This window comes from Punctularia strigosozonata, assembly GCF_000264995.1.
Source record: "Punctularia strigosozonata HHB-11173 SS5 unplaced genomic scaffold PUNSTscaffold_25, whole genome shotgun sequence".
NCBI classification, from domain to species: Eukaryota; Fungi; Basidiomycota; class Agaricomycetes; order Corticiales; family Punctulariaceae; genus Punctularia; species Punctularia strigosozonata.
Genome location: NW_006767457.1, coordinates 59,957 through 74,823, shown reverse-complemented (window position 1 = coordinate 74,823; position 14,867 = coordinate 59,957). Strand labels below are relative to the sequence as shown.

The 14,867-nt window shown below is 53.8% G+C and overlaps 5 protein-coding genes across 5 annotated transcripts; 3 read left to right on the top strand and 2 right to left on the bottom strand.

Annotated features, from left to right (window-relative positions):
- Positions 1–369: 369 nt before the first annotated feature.
- PUNSTDRAFT_147038 (uncharacterized protein) lies at positions 370–3,398 on the top strand. The gene is made up of 3 exons (XM_007389217.1): positions 370–657; positions 711–1,212; positions 1,262–3,398. Exons 1-3 carry the CDS (start codon positions 484–486, stop codon positions 2,356–2,358), a joined length of 1,773 nt encoding a protein of 590 aa, XP_007389279.1. The 5' UTR covers positions 370–483; the 3' UTR covers positions 2,359–3,398.
- An 877-nt stretch (positions 3,399–4,275) lies between these two features.
- On the top strand, positions 4,276–4,653 carry PUNSTDRAFT_33091 (uncharacterized protein; the record flags this gene model as incomplete). Its single annotated transcript, XM_007389216.1, has 1 exon — positions 4,276–4,653. A coding segment is annotated over one exon (378 nt), but the record flags the coding sequence as incomplete, so codon positions are not given.
- Positions 4,654–5,508: 855 nt separating this feature from the next.
- On the bottom strand, positions 5,509–6,011 carry PUNSTDRAFT_78103 (uncharacterized protein; the record flags this gene model as incomplete). The annotated part of the gene is made up of 4 exons (XM_007389215.1): positions 5,509–5,575; positions 5,626–5,729; positions 5,784–5,836; positions 5,963–6,011. The coding sequence occupies 4 exons, from the start codon at positions 6,009–6,011 to the stop codon at positions 5,509–5,511; spliced, it is 273 nt and encodes a 90-aa protein (XP_007389277.1).
- Positions 6,012–7,081: 1,070 nt separating this feature from the next.
- Positions 7,082–11,677, top strand: PUNSTDRAFT_93994 (uncharacterized protein). The gene is made up of 18 exons (XM_007389214.1): positions 7,082–7,137; positions 7,188–7,305; positions 7,363–7,618; positions 7,673–7,870; positions 7,922–8,099; positions 8,154–8,552; positions 8,611–8,685; positions 8,750–8,879; positions 8,938–9,100; positions 9,148–9,251; positions 9,308–10,184; positions 10,245–10,343; positions 10,393–10,423; positions 10,479–10,616; positions 10,673–10,865; positions 10,921–11,071; positions 11,131–11,320; positions 11,376–11,677. The coding sequence occupies exons 3-18, from the start codon at positions 7,526–7,528 to the stop codon at positions 11,564–11,566; spliced, it is 3,210 nt and encodes a 1,069-aa protein (XP_007389276.1). The 5' UTR covers positions 7,082–7,137; positions 7,188–7,305; positions 7,363–7,525; the 3' UTR covers positions 11,567–11,677.
- A 779-nt stretch (positions 11,678–12,456) lies between these two features.
- Positions 12,457–13,782, bottom strand: PUNSTDRAFT_78044 (uncharacterized protein; the record flags this gene model as incomplete). Its single annotated transcript, XM_007389213.1, has 5 exons — positions 12,457–12,814; positions 12,870–12,964; positions 13,016–13,257; positions 13,309–13,429; positions 13,648–13,782. 5 exons carry the CDS (start codon positions 13,780–13,782, stop codon positions 12,457–12,459), a joined length of 951 nt encoding a protein of 316 aa, XP_007389275.1.
- Between the last annotated feature and the right edge of the window lie 1,085 nt (positions 13,783–14,867).

The window sequence follows — 14,867 nt, the reverse complement described above, 5'->3', positions numbered from 1 at the left end:
TGTAGAGTGTCGATTGATTGGTGATCTCTGGAATCCTCGGTATCCTGCGTCGATAGAAGGGTGACATTGAGCAAGATTGTGGTTGCCCCAGTGTGTCGAATATGCCTGCAAAGAACGTATCGTGCTTCGAGATAGACAGATCGTGAACATAGGAAAGATCCAAGCCTACTTCCGCTACCGTAGGGGGGTGGCTGTACCCTTTCAATTTCTCCTTGGCGGGATTGGCTGGGACCGTTCACGCTCATTGCTTGACGAGCCTGTGCTCAACAGCATATTCTCCCGGAGGCCGCAAGAGTGCTAGCTCCTGGCATGGTATTCGTCTGCTCGTCCTGCTCGCGCGCGATTTCGAGCTCGCTCAAGCCTTTCCGACTTCGACGTACGCCAGCACTCCGCGCGATCAGCAATTCGTCTTCTGCACGAGCAGCGGAGACACCCTTGCCAACGTCTCATTCGTTTGGTACATCAACCGCGCCAAGTAATGATATGAGCAACCTGCCAAGAGCTCGAAAGCTTGTGCAGAACGCGCTCCCGCTTGAGCACTTCATCGCAAACGCATCTCTAGGAGCGGCTGCAGAACCGCATGACCCACCACCGTATCTCGCCCAGAAGCTTATTCCGAAATCGTTCTATCTTGAGGTATATGGCTGTCAGATGAACGTATGCCTTTCGTCTTATGTCATGTCCTCCGCCCTCGGCTGACCGCATTAAAGGGTGCCGATTCTGACATCTTGAACCGTATCCTCGTGGACGCAGGCTACACGCCGTCTCCGACCGCTTCCGATGCCGACATTGTCCTCCTCATCACATGTGCCATCCGGGAGAATGCTGAGTCAAAGATATGGAGGCGGCTTCGAGAACTTGCTCCTCTTCGCGCTCGCGGCGGTAAAGTGGGGTTGCTCGGATGCATGGCCGAGCGCCTCAAACTCAGTCTGCTGGAAGGGAAGGTGGATGAGAAGACGGGGAAGAGGGACGAACGGATGGTCGACGTCGTGTGTGGGCCGGATGCGTACAGGAGTCTACCCAGATTACTGGGCCAGGTAGAGGAGGAAGGAGACGGCGGACGGGGTGCGGCGAACGTTCAGCTCAGTGCTGACGAAACGTACGCAGATATCACGCCCTTGTCTACGGATCCATCGAAGAAGACGGCAAATCTGACGATCATGAGAGGTTGCAATAATATGTGCTCGTATTGCATCGTGCCATTCACTCGAGGTGTGTACGTTGCAGTACCGAGCTTCGACATGCCATTGACACTTCGTAGGTCGAGAACGCTCTCGTCCCATCACCTCGATCCTAGACGAGGTCCGCCATTTATCTTCCATAGGGATCAAGGAAATTACGCTCCTGGGCCAAAACGTTAATTCCTATCGAGATACAACCCCCTCATCGATGGCTCTCTTCTCGTCATCCTCTTCGACCTCTATACCTCCGCCTGGTGTATCCCTTGGCGCCTCCCTATCTTCTCCTGGCTTCAAGCCCGTTTACCGTTTCGATCCCTCCGGCATCCACTTCGCCGCGCTCCTCGACCGCGTTTCGCTCATCGACCCGGAGATGCGCATCCGCTTCGTCTCTCCGCATCCCCAAAACTTCCCTCACGACCTCCTGCAGCTCATCGCGCAACGTCCGAACCTTTGCTCTCAAATCCACATGCCCGCACAGTCCGGATCGAGCAGCGTTCTCGAACGCATGCGGCGCGGCTACACCCGGGAATCATACCTTGAGCTCGCACACCGGATTCGGGCCACGATTCCGGGCGCGACGCTCTCGTCCGACTTTATCGTTGGCTTCTGCGGCGAGACGGATGAGGAGTTCGCCGACACGCTCAGCCTCGTCGACGAGGTCGGCTTCGAGCTCTGCTTCAACTTCGCGTACAGCCTCAGAGAGAAGACGCGTGCGCATCGCCACCTCGTGGATGATGTGCCGCAGCGGGTGAAGAATGAGAGGCTAAGGGCGCTGAACAATGTTTACGAAAGGAGGCGGGACGAGCGGCTGGGCGCGATGGTAGAAGACGGCAAGCCGCAGCTTGTGCTCGTCACGCAGGCGTCGAGACGACCTGGGGATAGCATGTGGATCGGCCGCTCGGATGGGTACGTCCGGTGCGCTCTACCGCAGTCGGCCCTGGTCCCGAGGTGGGACGGCGAGAGGAAGGTGTGGGGGAGAGAGAAGAGGAAAGTGGAGATAGGTGATTACGTGGTGGTAGTACCGAGGAGGAGGGATGCGGGGACGCTGGTCTGTGAGGCCGTGGGCACCTGCAGTTTGGGCAATTTTGCTGCTGAAGAATCAAAGCGACGCATGCTCGCGCAAGCCATGCTTTTCGCGAACGAAAACGCTCGAAGGCGTGTGGCGATGGAGCCGTAATGCAACAGTGATGATGTGATAGATTTATCCTATGTACATTGACCACTATCGATATATGGAAGGGAATCGACCGCGATATACAGTAAATACATACAGATAGCGCTCGTTGAGTCACACATTCGAATCAATACAGGGCGGAAACGCGTTACTATCAAACAGGCGAATAAATGAGAAACTTCTTGGATGCTGCATATGCAGCCTCCGCCTCTGGTGAGAACCGGTGTTCGTTGCGCCAGTGAAACACCCAGAATTGTTCACAACCTGGACAAAGCCATCGCATCGCATGGACCTGCCAGGACGAAGGATACCAACCGGAGTCCTCCCAATCGATGATACCAGATACGTGACCGTTGTGTATCAATACGTTGTACATCCGTAGATCCGCGTGTACGTATCGGATGGGGTCTGCAGCCATGATCGCTCGAGTGTCATGATCCAGCGTTTCTTCGTAGCCTTGCAGGCCACCCGATGCCCCAAGGTAAGCCCATAATTCCGCTGGAGACGAGAAAGGGCCCGATCGTTTTTCAAAAAAGAAAAGGGGATCTGGAAGGCCATGGCCAGATGCGCTAAGCATCACCTTTCCAGCATCTGCCTCAGGTTGTCGAAGTGTCTGTAGTTGTTTGATAACTAAAGAGATCTCCCCTAGGATAGTTCGCTGCAACTCGGGTGTCAAAAGACCCTGGCGCCAAGCATCGTAAACGGTAATTCCAGGGAGACGGGTCATAACCGTGTAGCTAGCTCCTGCGTGCTCGAACGACACGATCAGGCGAGGGATAGGGAGGTCAAGACCTGTGCCATGGAGGAATCGTAGGGCATGGGCTTCTGTACTTGTTGTGCGATTACGGAGTTTAACAATCCAGGGAATACCATGTCGGAAGACACGAACATTCGGTTCGTCAAGAAGAGGCTTGCTGAGGAGAAGGACGAGCCGATACTGTGCATCCGGGTACATCAAAGTGCGCCCTAGTATAGCAGTGGTTTGAACAATAAGCACCTGAAGCAACGAGTTCGTAGTCCGTATCAAGATAAAAAGCCACCACTGTAGAGACATAACCGTCGTGGTCAGAGTTAGGAGATGGTACGAGATGAGGAGCGGCACAAGGCGGTGGATACGGTCGAGTCTGACCCTTCTTCGGGTTCGTATATATAGACCGTTTTCTAAGATCACGTGATACACTTTTCCTGGACCTCATTGATCATACACCTCCCTCGTCGACTGCGCGTGAAACACGTTGAAAGAGCTATGTCTGGAAGACGGCTCTGTTCTCCAAAATAAGACTCCTTGGCTCAGTCTATGTGGCAACATGTCGACAACGTCTTATCTCAGCTGGCTCATTTTATGCCGACTGCGTTGGCGGCCTGAATAGCATTCACCCTACCAATTCGGCACTTGCCCACGTCCTGCGCTAATCCGGCGTCCTGAACATTTCTTTCATTACTCGGCTGCTACACACCGAACCCTACGTTTCGATCCGCAGTAATCGTTTTCGGACAGCATCACTCACCTTCATGTGGTGACCTTCGGGATCGGGTTACACTCCAAAGTAATATGGCGCACGGCTTGCTCTTGGTCGTTGAGTCAGGCGGACATCACCTCCAGCATACCTGTGTGCTGGAAGAACCGTGATATCCCCGAAACGGCTTGCATGTAGGCTGGAAGCTCCAAGAGGTATTATCTGTCGATTTCACCGACGACATGCTTTCTTCCCTCGCAGCTATGCCAAGCTGTAGGAGATGAGCGCTTCCTACCCTTTTCTATTGTGTCGGTTCTGGAGACCACAACTTGCAACCTGACGGGTATAAGAAGCGACTGTTGCTACTCGATACCGCCAGCCAACTCAGTCTTTATCCTCTTCGCACCTAGGCTACATCTCCTCAGCCAACACCATTCACACAATGAACAGCGAGAACCGAATGATCTCTCTGCAGCCCAACTCGCTGTACATCTTTCTGATTCAGATCCTGTCGGTGGACCCCCACTGGTCTCTTTTCATCACAGATGCCGCCGGCGTTGCGACGAGGTATCATTGGTCGGTAGCTCCCCGCCGCAGTCTCAACGAACCCATCGAGTGCTATGACGCCAGAGTCATCAATCCGGTCAGGGAGGTCACGAATGGCGGCAAGATGACTCTCGGCGTAGTCCGAATCATGAGCTACTCTCCACCCCAACCCGGGTTCGATTTCAATGGTCTTTTTTCACAAATCTACCGCGGCATTAGCTACAACACCGTTCAGATGAATCGGCTCAACCATATTTCCTGCTGGGAATGGGTTCTGGAAGCCCTGAACCTGCTTTGGCAGTACAATATTATTGGACTCGACCCGCAAGCCACGAGCAGCCTCGTGGGACCTATCAATGCACTCGGCCGAGAGTCAGAAAGGCTTACTTCTCTTGACGGTATATCGCGCACCTTGTACTGGACGATTTAGCCACCATGTTGGGTTTCTTCTCTTGTTCACCTGTCCACTCCCGACGGCCGTATGAACCAGTCGCGCAAAGATGGGCTCTGTTTTGATGGGTCTCGTATATGTCTTGAACTCGTTGTACTGCAATAAATTTCTTGTCGTTCCTATGGCTCGAGACAATTATGAGATGCGCTAATTGCATCAGCGACTATACCCACCGGTTTATCGTGTTGTAGACAATCACCTTCAATCCCAGTCCGGTGGAATTTTGTCGCCATCTGCCGCGCATTCACGTTCTTCAAGTTTACTTGAAGTAAACAGAGTGTATCTGTAAGTGGTAAAAGTTCTTCGCAGTAGGCAAATATGTCCGCGGCTCTATTACACGACGATCCTCTCACCTCTAATTTGACGGCTCATGCATCGTTATCCAGAGCATGAATGTGCTACACTATCATCGAGGGGACGTGCACAATGTGCTTGTCACATGGACAGGATTGGCTAAAGAGAGCGAAAACGACGACAAATGCCGTGTTTCCGAGCACACGGCTCAAGGCAAATCTAGCGATTAATCTGGCACAAGGCAAATCTGGCGATTGTTTGGTGATGGGGATGGTGTCAAGACGTACCCTGCTCATACGATTGGCTCAACTTTTAGCACACGACTCGGCCAACTTTGACGTGGTACTGAGGATTTTGCGGCACGTTGCAAAAGGTGCATCTATTACTCCTGCATCACACTGCAACTCATGGATTTGCCGTGGTCTGACCCCACGGTACGAAGCCGATCCTTGTGTCCATCTCCTCCACCGTTCTGAAGCCGACCGTCAGCGTCACCTGATAACTAGCATGAACACAGCGCACCTTGTCTTCATCTCGCTCGCCCACGTTATTTCCTTCAGCGTCGGCGTCCTCATGGACGCTCCCATAGTCGCCAGTACAAGAGATACGATGGCCTCTATGACGACCTGTAACGTTGTCTTGGCACGATAAGATCAACCCGTTCGAAGATATACGCTCACGTCCGAAGGGAGGGTTCCCTCAGATTTTCCAATAGCTTTTATATGTGACAGGTCTAAATGAAGTCTTCGTTAGCCCGGTTCATACTATGCGCCCGAACTTGGGTACCAACGTTCGTAAGCTGAATACGCAGCTGTAGGATGCATAAGCCAGTGGACACGGACGAGTGTAAGAAGCTGACCATGGATCAGGCTGAGTGAAGCCAAAACAAGAAGGAGCTGAGCAAACATGCTTTTAGAGCAGTTCTCCCCGCACACTGGTGACCAATAGAGCCTGAGCCTCGAGCAGAGCGCAATATGTGATCCAGCGAGTGGTTCAGCGTGAGGTTTACCTAGGCACAGCCACGCGGGTTGGGACACGACTCCCGTTAGTCCAAGATCTGTGCTACCTCGCGTGCACCGGAACGGCCCGGCGACTCGCCGAGATTCAGTCGCACCAGATTTCCTAGTGTAGGAGGGCTTTGTTACATGTTCCGCACCGGGGTTAATGTACATTCCCAGATACCGCAGAAACTCGGCGTATCGGGTATAGCTGCGACCACTGCGTTCAGTGTCGAGCTCGCCAAATAGAAACCCTATGTTGTGGTTAGGTTTTGGGCACGCATACGCCATCATCTTCACGTTTTAGTCCGTGAGGGACACAGCAATCGGGCAATCAATGACAAGGGGCTGAATGCAAAGGGGGAGAAGTGGCGAAAAGAGACAGTCAGTCCAGCATTGGCGCTACACGCGTGGTCTAGATGTTGATCGAGACATACCCAAGCTCCATCACAGGAAAATGATCAACGTATAAGGCGATGTCTTTGCGTACAGACAGATACCCGCGCGGATGAGCGCTGGCTCGCAGCACAAGGAAAGCACTGCAGGGTACTGCTTCGCACAGACTGCATGCCTAAGTTGTTTTCTGTGTAGTTATGACCCATCTAACAGCGAGAACACGGCGGAGAGAACCGCGAGAAGATTCGCGACGAGGTGTCCTCAGAACTTCAGGGAGTCCGAGAAATGCAGTTCGCTCCGGATGTGATGTAGAAAAATGCCACAGTGGATGTGAGAAGCTGTGATTGCGTTGAGCTCAGTCGCCGAGGGGCTGTTCTCTGATGGCGGTGGGCACCGCCACCAGATTACGCTTGCCTCTTGATATAACCTCGGCGCGCCCGGCGTGCTCGTCTTATATCGACTGCACGAACTCCTACAACAGTCACGAAGGTACACGACTAGACTGACTCTACAAGCTATAACACACGATTACTCTGATACGACACGATGGCGCCCAAACGGAAACAGAAGGCCCTGAAAGTCAAGCACGCCATCGGTAAAGCTTTGCCTGCTCGCCTCGCCGGGATCGCCCCCAACTCAGGTATGCTCGCGCTCGTTACAAGTAGTCGAGACTATAAACAGTTGAAACAGGTGTCGCGTCCAAGAATTTGCAACCAGTGCCCGGGGAGCCACCCCTAGTCATTCTTCGCGTGCAGGTCATAGGCTGCACTGATCTCGTAGGAAAGGATCGTAACGGCTTCAGTGACCCGTCCGTACGCTCTAGATTTGACCTGCGAGAGAAAACTCTCCGACGTTGATGCTGCAGCTATGTTACGGTCGGCGTCCTAAACCAACGACACTCCACTCCTGCGGTCAAGAAGTCCAATTCGCCCATCTATGATCCAGCCGAGGCAACGTTCGACCTTCCGCTTCATCTCTCGCTCGCAGAACGCGTCGGCGCGCTCGAGATTGTAGTTTGGGACAAGGATATGATTGGGAAAGAGTATCTCGGCGAAGTCGCTTTGAGTGTGGACGAATGGTTTCCGCAACGTGGGCCGAAGTTAGATTGGAATTCAGCAGAGGTGTGTAGAAGAGCATATTCCAGGCTTATTCTCATGTGCTCCTCGTTTACTCAGGAACGATCCCTCGCACTCATATCGACTCGCTCCAAAGCGACGATATCCGGCTCGGTCCGCATCAAGATGGGTTTCGTCCGACCAACACCTACCGATACCCATGCGAGCACGAAGATGGTTGATCCCAGCTTGCCATTGGAGGATATCTACACCGAGTTCCTGCAACGTCAGCAATGGAACTTGACATCGGTGCCTCCAGTCAGTTCTCTTGCCATTCCTTCTTAGCGAGCACCTCCTGATAAGCTGCAGACATCAACTATTGGTACGATCCCGTCCGTGTCTGGAGGACCGGAATTCGAGGACGATGGATTTAGCTCTGACGAGGACGACGAACCTACGTCGACCGATCCCTCTGGTAACGAGAGTGCCACAGATAGCGATGATCAAGGGTACGAAACCGCGGAGGACTTCCCGGCACATATCCAGGGTAAGTGTCGTAAAGGAATTGACCTTTGCTATGCGCTGACGGTGACGTCTCTAGGCGGGCACGTGCCGCACGCTCTCAGAGGCCATCGAACGCAAATCATCACCGGCTCGGACGATAATGAACCTACTCCGACCGCTACCGTACCTTCGCTTTTTGCCGACCCAGAGCCGCTTGTGCAATCACCTTCCATGGTCGACCCTAACAAGACGCCTCAACCTCCGTCCAAAGTGCCATCGCAAGCACAACTTCAATCCCCGAGACCACGACTGCAAGAGGAAGGTAGAAAATCGTCACGATTCCTCAAGAAACTTATCAGGAAGGGGTCGTCTATCAGTGTGGCCAGTGAGTCTGGCGCGGAGACGCCCACCGCGACTAAACTCGGTAAGGTCTCGGAATCAAAGCCAAAGAAAGACAAGCGGCGTCGAAGGAAACGCGAGAGCGGATTTGAACTTGGTACAAATTCAGATTTGGATGGGGCCACCGTGATCGCTGACGCGCGATGGCCTTGCAGATGCGGACAATGATATCGTCGGAATCGTAATGCTGGAGATCAACGCGGCCACCGACCTGCCACGTTTGCGTAACTGTAAGTATTTTTCTCGCTTGCGGTTTGTGGCGCGTTATATTGACGACAGTCGTTCACCTCCCAGTCACTCGGATAGGATGGGACATGGACCCCTTTGTCGTGGTCTCCTTCGGAAAGAAAGTTTTTCGTACACGTGTCATCCGTCATTCTCGTGATCCGGAGTGGAACGAGAAGCTGCTGTTCCATGTACGCCGGTATGCTTGTTTTCATCGCTCAGGCGTGCCGTCGATCTGATTCGCGCTTGCTATACAGATATGAGACCAAGTTCAATGTAAAATTCAGCGTGCTCGATTGGGATAAGATCTCGACCCACGACAAAGTCGGGGAGGCAATTTTCAATGTTGGCGACCTCATACGCGAAGAACAGAAAGACGAACGAGGTATATATCAAGGAGACACATTGGACGGTGATGAGGTGAAATTCATTTTCCAAACATCCCATCGATGCTCATCAGCGTCCAGAAAGAGGAGGATATGAAAGACTTTGTTCTCCCTCTTACCCCTGGTGAGGGCACCTCCGGAGAACGTCCCTGGGAGGCAAAACATAAGCCGCAGCTGAAGTTCAGGTGAGCGGCTCCTGTATGATACTCATCGTTTGATCTTGTTCTCAGTAGCTTTACAGGGCGAAGTATCAGCCGTACTCAATTCTGCGGCGCCGGTTTTGGCACGAATACCTTAAGCAATACGATGCCGATGACACCAGGACAATTTCGAGAGTAGAGCTCACGTCCATGCTCGATTCGCTGGGATCGACGCTGTCCGCAAAAACCGTAGACGCCTTTTGGACTCGATACGGGAAGGATTCTCGTGCGGAGGACGCCGAGAACGAACTCACGTTCGAGGAATGCGTCGCTTGCCTTGAAGAATCGCTCCTAAAACCTGCTACGGAGCGCAAGAGGCTCGACGATGTTGACTACAGGCTCGCGGACGGCGACACTGCGACTGGATCCCACGCCGCGAACACACCTTCCGGCGCAGAACAGGCCTTCGAGGACCTCGAGGAGAGTATGGCGCACATGAACTTCGCTGGCCCGCCAGGGAACATTCCCTCAGACGGCGAGCACCTGAAGCCGTCGCAACCTGTTCCACACCCTACTGTCCCCAACTCGCAGCCAATTGCAGAGGTCACCCCTCGCGCCAAAGACGTCTTCAACCCCGTCGAATCCGAGCCTGGACCGATCACGCGAGCCAGCTCACACCAGTCCGGATCATCTCGATCGTCGGGGTCGTCTCCTGACACGTCCGACTCCGATGCCAGTCCCGAGCCCGTAGTCGAACGCGTTATCAATATCCGTAACTGCCCCCTATGCCATCGTCCCAGGATGGGTCGGAAGGCAGAAGTGGACATTGTGACGCATATGGCGTTATGCGCCAGCCAAGATTGGGGCCGCGTGGATCGTATCATGGTCGGCAACTTCGTGACCAGTAGCCAAGCTCAGCGCAAGTGGTACACCAAACTCTTGGGCAAAGTCGGCGCTGGATCATACCAGCTTGGTGCTGTGAGCAGGCTCAATCTACCATAACATGAAATCGCTGACGCCGATTCTTTTCTTGTGAAGAACTCTGCCAACATCATTGTGCAAAACCGCACAACAGGTCAACTTGAAGAGGAGAAGATGCAGGTGTATGTTCGTCTGGGTATTCGCTTACTGTACAAGGTGTGGACTCTGTCATATACCATGATACGAGGCTGATTAAGTGTGTTAGGGCGCTAAGAGCCGAATGGAAGGCGCACGGGGTGGGTCACGATGGTGTTTCTGTAAATTTATGGGGTTCTCACGGCGTGATGATAGCTCGGCGCCTTCTGAAGTCGATGTCCATCAAGCAAGGTGTCAAGTACGACTCACCGGAATCTGCGAAGGACATTTTGCCTTTCATTGAATTCCATCGCCTCAACGTCAACGAGATTCTCGACCCATTGGATTCCTTCCGTAAGAAGCTTAGTATTTACTCCCCCCATCCATAATTCTCATCAATAGCCCTTCAGAGACATTCAATCAGTTCTTCTACCGGAAGCTCAAACCTGATGCGCGTCCCATCGAGTCTCCGGACGACCCTTCACGACTCGTAAGCGGGGCAGACTGCCGAATGATGGCATTCGAGACCGTGCAAGAAGCTACGAGGATATGGATCAAGGGGCGGGAGTTCACGGTCGCTCGCCTCCTGGGTCTCGATCAAACGTGTGTTCAGGTTGCGACATTTGCCACAAGTTCGCAATCGCTGACAACCCTACAGCGAGGAGGGTAGGCAAGAAGCTCGACGGTTTGAAGATGGGGCACTAGCTATCTTCAGGCTAGCCCCGCAAGACTACCACCGGTTCCATTCTCCGGTCGATGGCACTATAGGGCCGATGCGGTATATCGCAGGAGAATACTACACCGTCAACGTCAGCCGCTGCTGTGTTTCTCTACGGCCGATGATGCGCTGACAATCAATGCCACATAGCCGCAAGCAATCCGGACTGCTCTCGACGTCTACGGAGAGAACGCGCGCAAAATAGTGCAAATCGACAGTCCGCACTTCGGACGTGTCATGGCCGTGTGCGTCGGCGCGATGATGGTCGGTAGTATCATCACCACCGTCGATGAAGGGCAGACCGTCAGACGGGGCCAGGAATTCGGCTGCTTCGCCTTCGGTACGTAAGAACTGCTTGATCTACTATCTACGTGACCGCTGAGTCAGAACGCCAGGCGGTTCAACGATCGTACTGCTCTTCGAGAAAGGCGTCGTTGAGTGGGATGAAGATCTGTTGATAAACGGGCGAGCTTCGCTAGAGACGCTTGTACGCGTCGGCATGGGCGTCGGTCGGTCGCGCCGTACGGCTACATCCGCAACGGAGGGCGCTCAACCTCGTGGACTCTCTTTCAACCCGGCTTCGTAACCCAAGCGCACGATAATCTGTAGGATTCGCGTATATTTAATGACGACACCATGATAGGTGGTAACATACGCAGAGGAATACGCTCGAATAGCCGAGAAACTATTAACGGACTGAATAATGGCACGGAGTAAACCTTGCATTACTGCAGACAATTGATTCCAAGAAACGAGTGAGCAACTACTCCGACGTCCAACAGCCGTGATACAAAGAAATATGCAAATCACCCTCCCATGTCCTTCAAGGTGTTCATATAACTGTTCGGTGGGTTCGGAGATATCGCCTATGCTCGCAATTTTTGGTATAAGATATCCGTGACCAGCAACATTCTTTGAGTTCACCGCCGAACCGGGAGCAAGGTTCACGACGTCCACTGGCCAATGAGCGGCGACATCGGCTTACACTGCATGATGCTCCCCTTTGCATCCAACTACTAATATCTTGCAGTTCCCCAGACGTCGAACACAGTGCGGGCTGACACGACGTAAACCTTGCATTACTGCAGCAGATCGATCCCAAGAGACACGAACGAGCAAGCAATATGCATATTAACTATTTCGACGCCCAGATACCCGTAAACAGAAGAGAGACCGACATATAAAGCCCATAACCATGCGTTAACGGAACACAAGCATTGCACGATCAAGCCAGGGTGGCGATGGCGAAGAGGCTGGCCGCCATGATGCTGATGACGCTGACGCCGACGGAAGCAGCGCCGCTCGTAGTTTCGGTAGGGCCAGCAGCAGAGCCGGACTGCGAACCGGTGGCGGCGGCGGAGCCACTGCTACGACCAGAGGTAGAGTGGCCGGAGACGGCGGCGGTCGTGTGCGAGCTGCGAGTGGTGGACTCAATCAGTACTGCGAGGTACTGGGGAAGAACAATTACAATAAATCTCACCCCGATGCAGAGGCCGAGGAGGAGGCGGTCGTAGTAGCAGCAGCAGCGAAGAGGTCCGCCGAGCTGAAGGTCAGGCAATTGGATGACGCGGGAACGCGGGGCTGGTATGGCAGCGTGGAGATGACGCCGAGCGACTCCGGGGGCTGGGTGTAGGTGAGGACCTGGCCGTTGGAAGTGTAGACGCCGGGGAAGTCCTGGTCGTCGCCTTCACAGCTGGTGAAGGAACCGTTCTGGGCGTTGTTGGGCGCGTTGTAGGCGCAGCCAATACGGTCGTAGATGTGCTGGCAGAAGTCGGCGGCGTGGGCGCCCGCGGGGTCGCAGATCTTGAAGCAGAACGCTCCACCTCCCATGAAGCTAGGAAACATGAATTCAAGATTTGGGTGTACCTTCGAGCTGGAAGGGAACATACTTGTGCCACTCGATGGCCTGGATGAAGGTGTTGTTGTCACCGTTAGACGCAGGGAAACCGTTGGAGTAGACGAGACCACCCAGAGGGTTACCACGCTTCAGAGACATGAATATACAACTCATTATGCACCTAGATATGGGACTTACGAAGTCCGCGCCGTGGGGGTCAAGTTCACCACCGAAATCGTCGCCAGCCATATTGATCTTCGTCTGATCGATGAAGCCGACGACCTGGAGGTAGTCGGGAGTCTTCATGAACTGAACGCCTTGGAGGGCACCCTCGGGGATGACACGAGTACCACGACCAGGCTTCGTGCACCACGCAACTTCCTCCTGCTCGGTATCACCGATTGTTTCCGGGCCGTTGGGAGGTGCCCAGAGGCAGAAATCTGAGGAAATCATTAGCTGTGAAGACGCGTAGCTTCCTGGAGGGCGCGCACCATCGAGGGCGTTGATGAACGCGGTCTGGCAGAGCGAAGACTGATTCTCTGTCGTCGAGTTGCAGAGGTTGTAGCCGAACTGGGTCCCACGGACACCATCGTCAGGGTCGGCCCGGTAGGGCTGCACACGGGAAAGCGCCGTCAGTCACTTGTGGGAAAGGGGGTAGATATATAGCATGGGGTGCAGCGCCTTCGTGGAGGCGTGGAACCGCAGCACAACCCTGACCGAAGGCCAGCGAAACATGCCCCCAGGCGTCGTCGTCGACTCCAGCGTGTCACCCAAAGCATCCAGTGCCAGTACAGCGCAAGAGAGGAATTGACGAGAATGAGGCGACTTACGATGCCATCCGGGTAATCAAAGTGCTTGCTGGCAAGGGGTGTGCCAGATGTGTATGTGACGGATGCTCCTTGCGCGCTAACACGGAGGAGGACGCTGGATGCGACGACGGCGAGGGCGGCGAAGTTGCGAGACATCTTGAGGGGTATCAGGAGATAGAAAAATACGAGACAGAGGGGCAGTAGACTGGAGATGAGTCCGAAAACGAGCGGAAGGGCTTAAAGAGCGACAGTGAGAGCTCGCCAGTGGCGTTGGATACTTATGGCGGCAACGAGGAGAGAATGAGACGAGTACGGCCAGTATTTACCGTCGATCAACGCCAAGCCTTCTCACGACTGTGAACACGGGGTTCACTCCCCTTGCTGTCCCCGACTCGCCGTCCCTCGTCTTAGACGACAATATTCATCATGCCCAACGTAGGGGATGATTCTGAAGCTCGAGGGTACGAGAGCCCGACGGCGACTCCGCCTGCGACTCGCCATATCTAATCTTTCCGCTACTTCAACATCTGATATCGCTCCACAGCTCGGCAAAAGAACGGCATACCTTCACCACAACGAGAGACCCATTCTCCTGACCCATTCATCGGTAGTCTTCATAGTCTGGCCGTTGAGCAAGGGAGCTCTTTCATCATGTCGACTGGCTTCTGCGTGCTTTACCCGAGCCTGACTTCATCGGAAAACCCAGACATGTCAAAGGGCATCGAGGCCGTCACTGAAATGCACGACAGACAACATGGACCATGCTGAGCAAGTCGTCGGGGTCGACGTCGACATGGATGGCCCGTACACTGTGGCGTGCGAAGTGACTGGTCTCCAGGGTGTCCAGCGCACTGAGCGCAGGCTTGACTGAGCTGTCGCAGCACATCGTTGTTCAGCATGAGTACAGCCGGTTACAGCGCCAGCGATGTGTCTGCCGTGAAGAGGGGGTTCGACGGGGGCTGTCATCAGCTCTTATATATATACTGCATACTCAAGCGGCGGCCGGATCGGGCAGGAATGTGTATGAACCCTGGTTGGTCAGTCCCAAAATACATTCGATCGGAAGAACCTTGAGATGACGGTCCCTCTAAAGAATGGACTGTAGAGTGGGACGTAAAGCTTCGAAGCCGCCATTCAGCATCACTGCGATCTCTTTCAATGTGTTCCTACTGACAATTCATATACTCGTCATGTTTGCTGTCAGACCAGCAGGATGCTTTTCTCGAATCATTGTCTGCAGG

What these genes read in the sequence shown, in the direction of transcription:
- PUNSTDRAFT_93994 (XM_007389214.1), top strand. Translation starts at nt 7,526, where the DNA reads ATGATTGGGAAAGAGTATCTCGGCGAAGTCGCTTTGAGTGTGGACGAA. An exon ending in GTATTCGCTTACTGTACAAG is followed by an intron (nt 10,344 to 10,392) that starts GTGTGGACTCTG and finishes TAAGTGTGTTAG; the next exon opens with GGCGCTAAGAGCCGAATGGA. An exon ending in CGACCCATTGGATTCCTTCC is followed by an intron (nt 10,617 to 10,672) that starts GTAAGAAGCTTA and finishes ATAGCCCTTCAG; the next exon opens with AGACATTCAATCAGTTCTTC.
- PUNSTDRAFT_147038 (XM_007389217.1), top strand. Translation starts at nt 484, where the DNA reads ATGAGCAACCTGCCAAGAGCTCGAAAGCTTGTGCAGAACGCGCTCCCG. An exon ending in TATATGGCTGTCAGATGAAC is followed by an intron (nt 658 to 710) that starts GTATGCCTTTCG and finishes ACCGCATTAAAG; the next exon opens with GGTGCCGATTCTGACATCTT. An exon ending in CATCGTGCCATTCACTCGAG is followed by an intron (nt 1,213 to 1,261) that starts GTGTGTACGTTG and finishes GACACTTCGTAG; the next exon opens with GTCGAGAACGCTCTCGTCCC.